This window comes from Geotrypetes seraphini, chromosome 5 (genome assembly GCF_902459505.1).
Source record: "Geotrypetes seraphini chromosome 5, aGeoSer1.1, whole genome shotgun sequence".
Lineage (NCBI taxonomy): Eukaryota > Metazoa > Chordata > Amphibia > Gymnophiona > Dermophiidae > Geotrypetes > Geotrypetes seraphini.
Window position 1 is genome coordinate 266,179,644 of NC_047088.1, and position 17,327 is coordinate 266,196,970.

General features: G+C 44.7%; 1 protein-coding gene across 1 annotated transcript in view; it reads right to left on the reverse strand.

Moving 5' to 3' along the window:
• Positions 1–257: 257 nt before the first annotated feature.
• The window catches only part of ASIC4 (acid sensing ion channel subunit family member 4), a 311,699-nt gene continuing 294,629 nt past the window's right edge, over positions 258–17,327 (reverse strand). The window contains exons 8-10 of the mRNA XM_033946240.1: positions 15,186–15,265; positions 1,234–1,338; positions 258–393 (exon numbers count right to left, since the gene is read on the reverse strand). Coding sequence (XP_033802131.1) covers positions 277–393; positions 1,234–1,338; positions 15,186–15,265 — 302 coding nt within the window. The 3' untranslated portion in view covers positions 258–276. The remainder of the gene's footprint in view (positions 394–1,233; positions 1,339–15,185; positions 15,266–17,327) is intronic.

Below are 17,327 nucleotides of genomic sequence, written 5' to 3' on the forward strand. Positions count from 1 at the left end.
ATTGTTTGGGGGTGCACTTTATCAGGGCTCATGTCCCACTGGGAGGGTAAGTCATAGCAAATGCTCTTGCAGCACTTCACAGCCCTTCTCTATGTTAGCCTGCAAATCCAGAAGGCTAACTGTTCAAAGGCTTTGTACAAGAATCTGGCTCCTCAAAGTTGGCAGTGGCTGCAGTTGTTGCTATGATCAAATCTTTGTTGTTTCCGGGAATGCAGAGGTCAAGATGGTATTGAAGCCTCATTCCCCAAGATCAAGGCCTGTAATATAAGCCCAGGCTTAGCAAGCAAAATCATCAAAGACCCCTTGGTGGGAATAGTGGTGATGGTGGTGATTTGGAAGGATACTGGTAGCGTAAGCCCCCTCGGGACATCTGCCCAGAGATTCACAGGAACTCTGAAAGAGAGAAGATCATAATATATGAATGAAAATACAAACAGAGGCAGCAACCAATCATACGCATCAACACCAACTACAATCATAGGAGGAACTCAGCAAAAAACTAATGAGGCAGCACTGCAGCTATACCAAAAGAAAAAAGAGCGGGAAATTGTTCTGTATTTATAATACTTAATAAGACAGAGCAGACATCTCACACCACATAGCACAAAATTCTCTTCCTCGCCTTTAGAGTCTTCCACCAAGGTACCCTAGTCTGTCTATCCTCAATGACCACTCCTTACCCCTCCCCCCCAAGGTACTCCAATCTACCTATCCTCAATGACCACTCCTTACAACCCCATGGTACTCCAGTCTACCATCAGAATCTAAAATGACTCCAACAATGGGGATGTCTCAACCATCAAAGGGAAGTATCTGTTTTTTACTCATAGTTAGGCCAAATTTATTAGCCCTCAACCAAACTTTCACTGAATGAAATGTAATACAAGAAAGGCAAATGTCTTTTGAGATAGACTTGGGGGAAGGAACTGCTTGCCCTGGGGATCAGTAGCTTGGAATCTTGCTTCTCTTTGGGGATTCTGTGTGGAATGCTACTACTATTTGGGGTTCTGCCAGGTACTTGTGACTTGAATTGGTCACTGTTAGAAGCAGGATGGAAACATAAGGGCAGATAAAGGCCAAATGGCCCATCCAGTCTGCCCATCCGCAGCATCCACTATCTTTTCCTCTCCCTAAGAGATCCCATGTGCCTGTCCCACGCTTTCCTGAATTCAGTCACAAGATTTGGATAATCATTGAACTTAAAAGTCCAGGTATGATTCTCTTGACACCTACCTGTTCCTTTAAGGTATGCATCCCCAGGGTTGCTATGCTATCTGACGGCTTCTTACTGGGAGAGGGCTTGCGTCTGAAAACATGATTTATCTTATCTGTGATTACCTAGAAAGAAATAGAGAAATAACTTTAAAAAATAAGAACATAAGAACTGTCATCTCTGAAACAGACCTTTGGTCCATCAAGTCCGGCGATCCGTATACGACGTAAGTTATGAAAACAGTTCCATACAACTGAAGATATCTATGGTGAATATGAAAGAGTAGAATCTAAAATTATGCCTAAAACTCGAATTGTTGTAACCTGAGGAACTGGTATATTACGTAAAAGGATTGGAAGAGATAGATTAGAATTATTGTTTTTCCCAAAAAGCAAAGTTTTGGATTTTAATGGATTAATGATTAATTATACTGAGCAAGCCAAGTTGTCAAATGTTTTACTTTGTTGTTAATACTAGTGATTTATAATTTATCTAATGGTTTGATAATAGATAAAATTTGAATATCATCAGCATAAACAAATGTAAAATCTAAAGATTGATGTAGAGTTAGTAATGGATAAAATTAATCCCTGTGGCACTCTGGAAGGAAAGTTTTTCACCTGCACAAGAGACAATATACATATCATTTCTCTTTGAACCTTGTCATAGGTGCATTTCGTATCTGCAGTCAATGGAGGTTGAATTTGCAAGAAAAATAATGTATACTACACACTATTTATGTATGCTGTTTTCCAATCTTGTCTAAAAGATGCCCCTGGGAACATCAGTCTTAAAGGCAATTAAATGTGTACATATATTGAAATACCATATGAACCTTTGGTTGTACTGAGAGAAAGCACAAGTTCTGAGAGAGCCTGAACTAGGCCCGGGCTTGGAGGAAAACAGAATTGCAATAGTCTAAATAACTGATCAGAAGTATGAAAATTGGAGTAAAAAGGGTTGATTGATAGAGGAAGGGCCACAATGCTGATATTTCTTAGATCCAAGGTGCAGGACTTTACCACTGAAGAAATTTGAGCCTCAAAGGAGATGGATCAAAAGTAAAGCCTTAAAGATGTGGCTAAATGTGGTACGTGCCTAAGGAGCACAGTTGAGAGATTCAATGATGCAGGTGACTAGACTACTGCAATGCCATGTACACTGGTCTAACTTAAAAGAATTTGCATCAGCTGCAACTAATTCAGAATACTGCAGCCTGACTGACAGAAGACAGCAAAAGACGTGATCACATCACACCCTGCACAAACTACACTGGCTACCATCATAGGACTAAATTTAAATCTCTCTGTTTCAAGGTCCTCAGCCAAAATGGGCCTGACTACTTAAAGAACAAGCTAGCCTTTTATACACCATCGAGGCCTCTGAGATCCTCTCAAGGAGCATCATTATCTGTAGCCTCATCAAAAGAAAGTGTACCTGCCAGTGAGCCTTCTCAGGAGTAGCCCCCATGCTCTGGAATTTATTTGCAGAGGGGCTACGTCTAACTTCAGACTACCTCTATTTCAGGAAGCAGGTGAAAGCATGGCTCTTCACCCAAGCCTTTAATACACAGGGTGAATTGCATAGTTGTACATAATTCTCCTTTTCCCACACAGAATTCCCCTTCGGCGATGGTATCATCTTCATTGGGTCATGGTATCAGCAACGATTCCTACACACTGCCTACCGCTAACCCAGAATGCTCTCCAGAGCTAGTGAAAACCAACATATGTACTTGTGCATTGCCTGTTGGATAGTTCGTCCAAGCACAATGCAGTGCTCGGCCTTTAGTCGTGTGGCAGCCACAAGGTCAGAAACATGGACGTTCCATTGCAAGATTGCACCACTGAAGAACAATGTACAGTAGTGTAGTTTCTTTGGGCAGAGGGAGTGAAACCTGTGGAAATTCACGATTGTATATATTGACTCTGTATAGACATAGCACCATGAATCAATGAAAGGTTTATGAATGGGTAAAAAGGTTTAAAGCGGGAAGGACAAGTGTAACCGATGAGGGTTGTTCTGGTCGCCCATCAACAACGTGCACAGAAGAGTACATTGACAGGGCGGATTCCTTGATTAAAGAAGACTGTTCGATAATGGTGTCTAAATTGACTGTAAACTTGGATATCAGCTATGGATCTGCATTTGCCATAATGCATGACGACTTGGGATACAGGAAAGTGTGCACGATAGGTTCCCAAACAACTTCCTGATCTGCACAAGCAACAGTGTGTTGAGGTCGTGATCCAGTTCCTGAGATGGTATGAAGAAGATCTGCATATTCTGGAGAGAATTGTCACTGGCGACAAGACGTGGGTGCATCACTATGACCCGAAGAGCAAAAGACAAAGCATGAAGGAAACGGTGCTTACAAGGCTTCGGGAGCAACTGAAAAACTTATTCTCTGCAGGAATGCAGAAGCTAGTTGAATGGTACAATAAATGGGGACTATGTGGAAAACCTTTACTTTTTGATTTACCCTCGTACCATGAGAACTGCTTCTGAAGCCTAAAAAAGGGAAACGAGAATAAGCCTTTTAGATAAAGAATGATTTATTGATGATTGCTTTTGAATATGATTGCTGGTCCTTTGTACTAATGTAAGAAGAAATTGAGGCAGAGTTTGGTCTACCCTGGCACAACTATAATCATTCTGGCCAGTGAGGCCTTGAATACAATAACTAGCAGATGCCCAGTTCCTGTTTGAATACCTTTCTTACTGGCTATAACTGCTCGTCTAAAGGGGATGGACTGTTGGAACAGTCTCACTTGCACAAGTAAATGAATGTTATATGTGGACTTACATCCCGCCGAATCCTCGCAGAGCGAATTTCTAGGTGGGTTACAGATTGCATATACTTTACATACCAAGTTTCCAAGTTTTATTTAAAATTTGATACAACGCTTTTATAATAAATTCAAAGCGATGTACATAAATAAAATATGCAAATAGGAATGTACAATAGACGAACATTTGACATCACAAACTAGATGGCAGGGTAAAAGGGTGGAACTACAATTTTGCTGGTAGCTAGAGATGCTTATTCTTGAAGGTCACTGCGTTACAAAGAGCGTTATATACATACAGTAACTGATAACATTGATTATAGTCTCAGTTAGGGCGCTGGTCTTTGACCTAAGGACCGCCGCGTGAGAGGACTGCTGGGCATGATGGACCACTGGTCTGACCCAGCAGCGGCAATCCTTATGTTACATCTTTAAACAGATATTTCAGTAAGCTTCGATGTACAAATAACATTTTCGGAAGTAATGGTGGGGTTGCCAGATTTCCTCTTTGAGAAAAAGAGGACGTCTGGCTCCATCCCATTCCGACCCCATTCCCGCCCTGTTCTGCCTCCGGCTCCGGCTCGTTCCTCCCCCAGCCCCTCCCCCACATGAACTTCCTTGAGCTCAAAGGCCGCATTTGGAAGCTTTTGCTCATACGCGGACAATGACGCAATGATGTCACACACGTGGGCACGTTCGTATGATGCCATCACGGTGACGGTCGTGCATGCACAAAGGCTTCCAGATGCGGCCTCCGAGCTCAGAGTTTCCAAAACCCAGACAACCTGCCAGGTTTTGGAAATCCCTCCGGGTGTCTGGGTTTTCCCGGACCTATGGTAACCCTAGGTCAGGGGTTGTAGGTATCATTAGTGTTCTATTTCAGGTGGGATCTAGGTCGAATTGGGTCTCTCCTAGAGATTTTTGAAGAGTCACGTCTTCTGATATTTGCGGAACATAGAATGTCTGGTGGGCTCTGCAAAAGACCTGGAACCGAGAGGGTCCTCTGTGATGATATTAGCGTGGGAATTCCTGCGCTGCTCTAGAGACTGTAGATCTTTGTATCACTCGAGGCCAGGCTTTGGTGGATATCAGCCATGTGCAAGGGCTAAATGTCTTGAGAAGCCCCTTTTAAACAATATTATTGTAAGCTAATTGTCCGTAGACAAGATACAAAAGAGCTTTTCCTAGAAAACAGGCTTGAATGAAGTTGTTCAGTTGAAATAAAGGTCAGCAAATTTGTTGTTGGAGAGACATTATTGGACTTAATTCACTTCTGACTAGTTTTCAAGAACTCGGCTCCCTACTGCATCAGGTCAGAGCAGAATGAGCTGCGATTATGTTGTCTGCATTTACAAGTAAATTGTAAATTGGATTACAGATTCAGACTCAATAGACATCTCTTGGCCGCCACTGCAGTACATAAAAGAGGCTCTGCTCTGTGTCTGTGGGAAAAGCCGGGATGAATTGGGGATACGGTAGGAAAAGAAAAGAATGATAAAACCCAGGAACATTCTCTGAGAAGGGAATGATCGGGTCAGAAATCCTCAACATCCACGTCAGCTTCCAGATCTAGGAAGTCAAAGGATGGCTAAGACCCATCGTCTTTAGAAGCCTCAATGCTGAATCTTATAAGAAACACAGAGGGAGTAAATTGGGGGGGGGGGGGGGGGTTACCTGAGTCTATGAGAGAAAAAGAGGAGATGATCTGCACTAAGTTAGGTGCACTTTATAGAACTGCACCTATAGCGCTTAACGTCAGTGGCGTACCTAGGGTATGTGGCACCCGGGGCCCATCATTTTTTGACACCCCCCATGTAAAAAAATATTTTTTGTAATAACCATGAAAAATAAATGGTCATAATAGAAACAGGCACTGAAAATTTTCTTTTATTGAACCTCATATATGTAACCATTATTCCAAACATAACATAACATAAATTATGTCTGAATTGTCATGACATCAGAAGTACATATGGAGTAGTTGCAGGTGATGCTTGGGACAGTTCTGATTGTGTTAGTTTGGTTTTATGTGTTTTTTGAATAGAAGGATTTTTATTTCTTTTTTGATGGTTTTGTAGTCTGTGGTCGAGGTCAATAGGTTGTAGAGTTGGGGGGTCGAGTGTTAGGAGATTGTCATAGAAACAGAGAAACATTGTCGAACAGTTTTTTTTCTTTTGACGTTTTTGGTTGGAGGGTGTGTGAATGGTGCGTGAGTTCTTCTATGTCTGGTTGAGGTGGATTGAATTATTTAGCTGAAGAAATTAGTTACCCCCATTCCACACACATTAATTCTCTTCCATTTTTGCTCCCATTCTAAAAAGCACTGATAAATTCCCAGAAAAAAAATACATTAAAATAAGAAGTGAAAACAAAGGCCCCTACAGATGAGAACATAACATAAGAATAGCCTAACTGGGTCAGACCAATGGTCCATCATGCCCAGTAGCCCATTCTCATGGTAGCCAATCCAGGACACTAATACCTGGTCAAAACCCAAAGAGTAGCAACATTCCATGCTACCGATCCAGGGCAAGCAGACACTTCCCCCATGTCTTAATAACAGATTATGGACTTTTCCTCCAGGAATTTGTCCAAATCTTTCTTAAAACCAGCTACACTATCTGCTTTTACCATAACTTCTGGCCACTTCATTTTTAAGTTTAGATCTTTCCTTTCAAACAGAGACCTTGCTAGATGTCAAATACAGCACAAGGTAACTTTACATGGACTTAGCTGTGCAGGAAATGTGAATCTCCTCATAAACCCACCATATAGTGCAAAAATGTGCAAAGGTCTGTTTTTTTCTTTCGATCACTACATAGCCTAATGCCACACAAGCAGCGCTGTTACAAACATATTCTGTAGGTCAATGCTAAGGATAACAAAGTTTCCTTCCTTGGACCTGAAGGAGATAAACCACTGGAAGAGATCCCAAAACAACACCCAAAGACCCACTCAGTGTGTGAACCAGTTGAGTGGAGTGGACTAACTGGGGGGTGGAAATGGGCCCGGAGTTTGCTCAGCAGAATTTCCCAGACCACCTCTTCCTCTCAACACATTGACACGCTGCTGCCACCGCCACCACTACCACCATTAGGAACACCTCACCGGGTAGGCCAGCAATGCTTATAAACTTTATAAAACACATTATTATATTTTCTTATAAAGCACATATTTTAACTGAACTCTCTGACATCCTCAGCCTTGCCATTCACAAAAATAGAAGGAAGAAAAGTTCCCGTTTCCTGCTGTCTCATGTCCCTGGCCTATACAATATTTTTCTTCTGCAGACCCTTCAAAAGTCTGACCAAATCCTCGTTTCACTTGCATTATAAAGTACTGAGGATGCCATCTCTTTCCAATCCCAGGTCCTAAAGTCTAAGACAGTAGCGCAAACTAGTGCTGTCCGATTCAAGGAAAAAAAAAAATTTCGATTCGATTCAGCCTATTGAACTGGTTTTTCGATTCAACTTTCCTGCCAAATTGGGTGTTTGTTTGTTTTTTTTCAAACATCCTGGTGGGTTTATTTTATAGCTTTTTCACCCCACTTTGGCTTCTCCTAACCACACTGGCGCTGTGGTGTAAATAAAATAAAGAAACAAAAAGGACTTTTCCTCTCTGTTAAATCCTAGCTCACGTTTGTGGTCTAACACCAGCTCTGGCAGGATACAAATTTCAAATCTGACATATTGTAATCACAAAACAGAAAATAAGATTAGTTTTTCTACCTTTTGTTGTCTGGTTATTTTTCAAAACTTGTTGGTCCAAGGCTCTGGTTGTCTTCTGATAACTTGCTTGCCAGGGTCTCCTTCTTCCTTCTTTCTGCATGCTAACCATCCATCTGCCATCTCTGTCCTCCCCGTTTCCCTTCCCTCCCCAGGAGGTCTGGCATCTATCCTTTTTTCGTCTCCTTCAACAGATCCATCTTTTCTTAACTACCCTTTCATCCAGCATCTCTCCCTCCTTCCCCACCACCTCAGGGTCCAACATCTCTCCCTTTCTTTTTCCAACTACCCTCCTATCCAGTATCTTTATTCCCCCCCTCCACACCATCCCTTGTGTCCAACTTCTCTCCCTTTCTGTTCCTTCCCTCTCTAAAAACCATGGTCCATCATCTCTCTCCCTCTTCTCTATTTTCAGACCCATTATTTCTTCCCACCCAAAGTCCGGCATATGTGCGTCTCTTTGAATCCCCCCATTCCCTCTGTGTATTTCTACACCAGGGCCCCCCTCCCAGAAGGCCTGTCCCCCCCTTAAAGGTCTGCATCCCACCCCTGAAGGCCTGCACTTCTCCCCCGAGGGCCTGCACCCCCCGAAGGCCTGCACCCCCCTGAAGGCCTGCACCCCCCTTGAAGGCCTGCCTGATCCCCTTGAAGGCCTATCCCCCCCTTGAAGGCCTGTCCCCTCTTGAAGGCCTGCCTGTCCCCCCCTTGAAGGCCTGTCCCTCCCTTGAAAGCCTGCCTGCCTGTCCTCCCCTTGAAGGCCTGTCCCTTACTTGAAAGCCTGCCTGCCTGTCCCCCCCCCCTTGAAGGCCTGTCCCCCCTTTGAAGGCCTACCTGCCTGCCTCCCCTTTGAAGGCCTGCCTGTCTCCCCCCCTTGAAGGCCTGCCTGCCCGCCCCACCCCGAAGGACCGCTCGCCCCCCCTGGCCTCCCTGCACCACCTATGAAACAGCACGAAGCGGGATCACGATGTCAGCGATCCCTGCGCTGCTTCGGAACTGCTTCCTCCACCGCGGTCCCGCCCCTCCTCTGACGTCAGGAAGCAGTGCCGAAGCAGCTCAGGGATCGCTGACATCGCGATCCCGCTGCGGGCTGCTTCATAGGTGGTGCAGGGAGGCCAGGGGGGCGAACGGTCCTTCGGGGATGGGGAGGACTGAATGGCAAGGCCGGGAGCACCCCCTCAGGGTTTGCACCCGGGGCGGACCTCCCCCCCGCCCTCCCCTTAGTATGCTACTGCTTAATGTGGGATTAAGTATCCAAACTTTAGGTGAATTGAAGCCAGGATTTTCTTGGCCTAAATGAGTGTGCCTAAGTCTAAAAGAGGCGCCTACATGAGAAACATGCCCACGATCCGTCTCCTAACCATGCCTACCATCCAATTAAGTGTGTAGCCCCCGGTCTCCTATGGTACCCTGTGGCTGGTTATGTGCACAGGAGAGTCAAAAGGAGAACTAGAAATTCCCCCTTTAGCAGTACATTCAGGGTTCTGGGATAGAGAGTTGCGCGGGGACAGAAATCCCACCCGTCCCCGCCAAAGTCCCACCTGTCCCCTCCCGTCCCCACCCGTCCCCGCGAGGAATCCCTCCGTCCCCACCCGTCCCCGCGAGGAATCCCCTCCGTCCCTGCCCGTCCCCGCGAAGAATCACCTCCATCCCCGCCCGTCCCTATAAACTTCAGAAATAGATATTTCATTTAATTATGCTACTGAATTAAAGGCTCTGGTAGAAACCCATTTAAAAATAAGCAAAAAGACTTTATTAATTGGAAAGAATACATACTTTGTAAACAGGTTTCTACCAGAACCTCTAATGTTTATACATTTTTATCAAAACAACTAATATACTACTTTATCCTGAAGCAAAAAAAAAAAAAAAGAAATAGAATTTTTTTCCTATCTTTGTTGCCTGGTTTCTGCTTTCCTCATGTTTGCATTCAATTCCTTCCATCCACTATCTCTCTTCTCTCTGCGTCTTCCATTTGCTCTGTTACTGTGGCTCTCCCTTTCTCCCCCCTTCCAAATTGGTCTGGCACCCATCTTTTTCCCTCCGCTCCCCCCATAGTCTGGCACCTCTGTCTTCTTCCCTGCCAGCGTCTTCTCCCCACTCCCTCTTCCCCATTTCCTTTCAGTGTCCTTCTCCCCCCCATCTTCCCCATGTCCTGTCAGGCAGCATCCTTCTCCCCCCTCTGTCTTCCCCATGTCCTTTCAGCGGCCTTCTCCCCCCTCTGTCTTCCCCATGTCCTTTCAGCGGCCTTCTCTACCCCTTTGTCTTCCCCAGTGCTTTCAGGGTCCTTCTCCCCCCTCTGTCTTCCCCATGTGCTTTCAGCATCCTTCCCCCCTCCTCCCGTTTTCCCCATGTCCTTTCAGCGTCCTTCTCCACCCCTTTGTCTTCCCCAGTGCTTTCAGCGGCCTTCTCCCCCCTCAGTTTTACCCATTTCCCTTAAACGTCTTTTCTTCTCCACTCCACCTTTCCTCCCTCCCTGCCCCTTACCTTTGTGGCGCTTCCCCACCCGACTGACAACAGAACAGGCCCGGTCGGACAAATCTCCTGTCCTGTAGCCGTGAATCTAAATTACCTTCTTACAGCAGCTGGAGTATTGAAGCTGCTGTAAGAGGTAATTTAGATTCGCGGCTATAGGGCAGGGAGGTTTGTCGGCCGGTCCTGTTGTCCCGGGGGACCTGACCGGCTGTGCACACTCCCCAGGGCGGACCGCCCCCTCCTCTTTCATACGCCATTGCCTTCTCCCTACCTGCCCTGCTGCACACAGCCAACTGGAAGTCTTCCCGATGTCAGCGCTGACGTCGGAGGAAGGGAGGGCTTTGCTTAAGCCCTTCCTCCGACGTCAGCGCTGACATCGGGAAGACTTCAGTTCGGCTGTGTGCTGCGGCAGGGCAGGCAAGGAGAAGACTAGCCTCGCGGCTCGAGTGCACTGCGATCCAACCCCGCAGGAATCCTGCGACCCTTGGAGGCGTGCCCACGGGATCCCCGTGACCCAAGGGGGGAACCCACGGGATCCCCGTTGTCCCCGTTCCTGTGCAGCTCTCTATTCTGGGACCCTGATCCCCTGAGCTAAATGCACAGAAGTAGCCAGCTGCTTAGAGAAATTCTCTGCCAGCTCCCACCAAACTATGGCTCTTTCTCCCTCCTCCCTGCCCCAACTGCCTCTCTGCGCTTTTCTCTACACTGTTTATCAGGCAGAACCCCCCCCCTCCAAACTTTCACTCTTTCAAAAGAGCCAATAGTAGCTTTCTGCCCCTGGCAGTGGGACGAGTCCATACAGCTTCACTGTTGCCATGACATCAGAGATTTGTTTGAGCCTATAGTAGCCAGTGAAGGAAGAGCCTGGCAGCAACATCGGTGGCATCTGACATCACTTCTAGGCTCCCCAGACCCTTGAAATTGCAGCCCATGGACGTGTGCTCTAAGGGGTGTGCCAAAGGGGCATGTCCCTTTGGAGTCCCTTCAGAGCCAACAGAGAAGCCAAAGGAGATGGTCAACACTTAGGAAGCCTCTCTAAGAGCCACCATGTTGTTGTCTTTTAAGAACGGTGAAGATCGCAGTACAATTTTCATGAATTTCTTTTGTAAAAGACAGGCTCTCTTTCATGGTTCTCCAATATATTTATCCTGATGTTTCTCGGATAACTCAAATGTTCAGACAAGAGTTTCTAAAGTTGAGACCAAGAGCTCTTGATATCTCTTCTTTTTAAAAATTCCCTAGGCAATTTCAGGTGAAGTTTCAAGTAAAAGGATGTTGCTAAAATATCCATCATAAAGTACATTAAGTTAGTCCAATAAAAAAGGGATTATATTTTTCCTTTATATGTTTGTTTTATTTCTACATATTACCAGGGAAAAGAATACATTTTTCTTGATCCAACACAACTGGAACAATTGATTTCATCACAGGAGACCAAAATGATTGAATATTATATCAATTAGATAAAGTGGGTTTATAGACTCAGTCAGTTGTATGTATATGGAAACGTACTACTTTGACTCTGTTTGTATAACTGGGCAGGTTTACTGGGTATTGTACACTACTCCCCTGAAATTCGCAGGAGTTCCGTTCCAGGAACACCTGCAAATTTCGAAAAAAACCACAAGTGCGTTTTTGAGTCTGTAAAAAGGCAGGAGCCCAGCTGGAGCGCCGGCAGGTGTGTGTGGCGCAGTGGTTGAAGCTATAGCCTCAGCACCCTGGGGTTGTGGGTTCAAACCCTGTACTGCTCCTTGTGACCCTGGGCAAGTCACTCAGTCCTCTTTAGCCTTCATATGTTAAGGAAAGTGAGATCCTACTTTCATCATTCTCATTTCACCGTCCTCGTTCAATCCACCATACTCTCTAGACTGGACTACTGCAACTCCATTTATATAAGCCTAAGAAAAACCTCCATAGACTTCAGCTAATTCAGAACGCCATGGCCAAACTTATTTTCGCAAATAGTAAGTTCGATCACATCTCCCCACTACTCTCCAAGCTTCACTGGCTCCCAGTATACTCCAGAGTCCTCTATAAATGTGCCTGCATAGCCTTCAAATTCCTACATGGCGTCCTTCTTCCCGTTATCCCACTCTTTTGGAATTCCTCAAACCCACACTCTACTAGACCCTCCCAAAAAATGAAACTATCTTTCCCCTCTATAAAAGGTATATCCCGTGCGGGAAAACATAGAAACATAGAAATAGACGGCAGATAAGGGCCCACGGCCCATCTAGTCTGCCCACCTTAATGTCCCTCCCCTACCTTTGCCCTGTGAATAGATCCCATGTGCCGATCCCATTTGGCCTTAAAATCAGGCACGCTGCTGGCCTCAATCACCTGTAGTGGAAGACTATTCCAGCGATCAACCACTCTTTCAGTGAAAAAGAATTTCCTGGTGTCACCTCGTAGTTTCCTGCCCCTGATTTTCAACGGATGCCCTCTTGTTGTCGTGGGACCCTTGAAAAAGAAGATATCTTCCTCCGCCTCGATGCGGCCCGTAAGATACTTGAACGTCTCGATCATGTCCCCCCTCTCTCTGCGCTCCTCAGCGAGTATAGCTGTAATTTGTCAAGCCGTTTTTCGTATGGTAGATCCTTGAGTCCCAAGACCATCCGTGTGGCCATTCTTTGCACCGACTCCAGTCTCAGCACATCCTTGCGATAATGCGGCCTCCAGAATTGCACACAGTATTCCAGGTGGGGCCTCACCATGGATCTATACAATGGCATAATGACTTCCGCCTTACGACTGACGAAACCCCTTCGTATGCAGCCCATGATTTGTCTTGCCTTGGACGAAGCCTGCTCCACTTGATTGGCAGACTTCATGTCCTCACTGACGAACTGAAAACTTGGAACATCCCTCCCCTTTAGAACCACAGAACTCTGGAACAACCTCTCATCCCCGCTCAGAAATTCAAGCTCCTTCCAATCCTTCCGCAAACACTTGAAAACTTGGCTCTTTTCTAAAATCTAATCTCCTCCCGCTCTCTAGTACCCTGTCCCTCTCTATCTTCTTAGCCCTCTCCCATATCCCTTCATTGTAGTTCCTTTTCCTCCTAACTTCTGTAAACCGTGACGAGCTCTGCGCTTGTGGAGATGGTGCGGTATACAAACCTAAAGTTTAGTTTAGTTTAGTTAGATAGATTATGAGCCCACCGGGACAGATAGGGAAAATGCTTGAGTACCTGATTGTAAAACTGCTTAGATAACCTTGATAGGCGGTATATAAAATCCTAATAAACTTGAAACAGTAAATCATACCCGGTATGCTCCGAGGGGGAGAGGAGGAGGAATCGGCTGTGCAGAAGGCTGATTTGTGGACTCATTCCCTGTATTTTCTGACTGGAAGAGGCAGTCAGAAAATACCGTGAATCACTGAGTCCACAAAATTGTGGGGGAACACTGTATTGTACTGGCAGGGTTTTAAGTTGATGCTGAGGGGAATTATTTTCTCCTCCATCTTTCTTTTCATGAATCTATGTACCCTTCTCCCACATTACCTATTATTTCAATGACATGGAATTTGAATGAAATTAGTTTTGCTCTGGGTGGAAGGGGTTTGACTCTTCACCTTTTGTGGCTGTTGGTTTTCCTGTATTTTAAATCTTTTGTTTTCTGAAATTGTAAAAGGAAGCCAGAGAGACCAAAGGCCTGATGGCTGGATCCCATCAGGAATGACACAGGGATGAACATCATGCAATTGAAAGAAGCCGTGGAAAAGAGGGAAGCATGCCAAGGACTGACCCACAGAGCATCCCAGGGTCGGACACGACTGAATGGATAGTAGGAGGAATTGTATTTTGAAATATTCTTCAAAAAGAAAATGGCACAGAGGGTGTTTTAAAGAAGTAAATAAAAAGCATAGATTGGTGTGAAGTAAAGAAATAAACAGTATCAAAATACATGAATGGAACATTTTGGAAATGTAGCTCTGACCCAGAGATCTTTGTGGAGGACATAAGAGTGTCCCACAGGACAGACCAGAAAACATGAGTCAGGCATGAGGGATCTCTTAGAGCAGTGGTTCCCAACCCTGTCCTGGAGGAGCACCAGCCAGTCAGATTTTCAGGGTAGCCCTAATGATTATGCATGAAAGAGATTTGCATGTAATGGAGATTAGGGCCGTCTGGCTAGTGGTCCTCCAGGACAGGGTTGGAGGAAAAAGCAGATAAGATGGAGGGGCTGCTGTCATTTTCTCTGTTTCTGTCAAGCCCAGAATCCTGCTTCCAGTCCTGGCCAATCCAGGTGACAAGTACCTGGGAAGATCCTAAGGAGTCAAACAGATTTCATGCTGCTTATCCTAGAAATAAGCAGTGTATGTATTTTTCCAAGTCCAGCTTAATAATGGTTCATGGACTTTTCTTTCAGGAAATTATCCAAACTTTTTTTAAACCCTGCTAAGCTACCTGCTTTCACCACCTTCTCTGGCAACAAATTCCTCCTGCAACCACAGTACCCCCTGGTGCACAGCAGCACTCCACAATGGTAATTCTAGAAACTGAGCGCCTGCATTTACACATTATCTTTACAGAAAACGAGCACTTCTGTGGTTAAATGTACACTTAGGGAGCATACGTTCTAGCAGAGTGCCTAAAGGCTATTTTTTAAGGGCCTGCGTAAGTGGTAAAGGCATTTATGCAAGGAGGCATACACATGAGCTGTATTGTAAGTTATATGCATCCTTACTGCATTTACATGAGTGCAGTTGTGTCTGAACTCAAAAGGGCCTGGGATAGAGAGAGAAAGAGATAATGGTTACTTGGATGGGCAGACTAGGTGGGCCATTTGGCCTTTATTGGCCATCATGTTTCTATGTCTGTGGTTTGTACACCTGTGGATGTGTTAATGTTAAGTGCACTGATATCAGGAGATGCTGGTATTCAATAATTGAATCTCTTCACGTGGCCTTGGGAAGTTATAGAATTGCCCCAATGTGGCTACCATTTTTTGCTTTTCCACATTCATTTTCTTCGGTTCTCACCTCGTAGATATAGTCCAGGATCTCCAGGATGGTCAGGATACTGGCTCCGATAAATAGCCCCATTTGTCCTCCAATGTCCCCTAAATAAAGACATAACCTTTAGCATGGAAGTTTATGATATGTGAATATTTGCAAAGTCTTTCCTGCAGGTATTTTACCCCCTTTGTTTTGGAAATGAAAATTTCTTGTTTTTCCGTTACTTCAAGGAAATGCAGCAGAAGGCAAACATTTACCCATACAGAGGGTGGGCATATCTCAGGTAGCTCATCCAGATGGGCAAATTGGTTTTAAAATATGTACATTCTGGGGCAAATTCCATAAAGGACGCCTAAAGTTAGGTTTTCCACAATGTGGACACCCAGCAACTGAGATGTTCAACTAGATTGAAGAGTGTGGCGCAGTGGTTAAAGCTACAGCCTCAGCACCCTGGGGTTGTGGGTTCAAATCCCACCCTGCTCCTTGTGACCCTGGGCAAGTCACTTAATTGCCTATTGCCTCAGGTACATTAGAAAGATTGTGAGCCCACCAGGACAGACAGGGAAATGTGCTTGAGTACCTGAATAAATTCATGTAAACCGTTCTGAGCTCATCTGGGAGAACGGTATAGAAAAAATACTGTAAATAAATTAACAACTTTAACAAGCAGTAATTGAAAGTTAGACGTCCAAAGGCTCTGCATGATTCACAGAATAGGCAACTACAATTTCATAGATGCACAATGGAAAAAGCCACGTCTAATGGGATAGGTGTGGTTTTAATTTGACATCCATTTACAGAATCGTATGGCGCTCAGCGTTCAAAGATGTCTACATTTTCACCTAAAATGTAGGCATTGCAAAACCAGGTCTACTTTTGGGTGTGCGTTGGGTGCGAGTTAGGTGGGTGTGACTTAGGTGCGAATTAGCATGCTGGAGGCGTCCACATATACAGTACGTGAATGGGTCTTTTGTTTTTTGGGGGGTAAAGAGGACTCTGATAATAATGGAAAAAGATGTTTAATAATGCATTACTCAATCACAGCACATGAAAAAAAATATTGTATACTATATCTCATTCCCAAAATTTAAGAAAATAAGAAGAGAAACCCTACTCACAGTGGCTGTGGTTCAGAGCAAGTGGACATGTATGACGTATAATCTTGACATCATTGTGACATCATTAATATGCACCTAGATGGCAGATTGTCACTAAAAAAAAGTAGGAGTATATGCTGGAGTACCTGACCATCCCAGGGTTTGAACTCATAACCTTGGGAAGATGGAAGAAATGCGTTTAACCACTGAGCCACATCAGCTTTTGGCCCTGTGAGTCTCCTGAAGTTACATCACCCCAACACCTTCTGACAATCCCACACCACAACCTAAATGTTCAGAAAGAGCCTTGGTGGTTTCAAATCCACTGTAAACCCTCCTGGTACTTTCACATCTTTTTTTTTTTTTGTCTCATTAGAGAGGACTTTGGCATTTATATTTGCACTCTGGGGTCCAGAGCTGATGTGGCTCAGTGGTTAACGATTCTTCTTCTATCTCCACAAAGTGGTGGGTTCAAATCCCTAGTATGGTCAGGTACCACAGCACATATTCCTATTGTTTTTAGTGACAATCTGCCATCTAGGTGCATATTGATGATGTCACAATGATGTCACAATTGTGTGTCAAACATGTCCACTTGCTCTGAACCACAGCCCCTGTGAGTAGGATTTCTCTTCTTATTTTCTTAAACTTTGGGAATGAGGTTTAGTATGCAATACATTTGTTCATCTGCTTTGCTTGAGGAATGCATTATTAAACATTTTTTTCCATTATTATCAAAGAGGAGTCCTATTTATACCAAAAGAACCAGAAGGTTTAGTATGCAACATATATATATATATTTTTCATGTGCTTTGATTGAGGAACACTGAAGCCAAAGAGATTTTTTGGAAAACAGCAGAGGAACTGGACAAGTGTTGAAGGTACATGTTTGATATGTATCCTAGCGAAACGACTGTGAGTCAAGAGGATATAAGCTTGGCTTTGGAATTGACATGTGGTTTAATGCCTGAGGTGTGTGTGTGGTGGTGGTGGTGGTGGGGGCATGAATCAAATAACTGGCACCTAGAAAACAAGCAGGTGAGGAATGGTTCAGTGTAAGAGCTGGAGG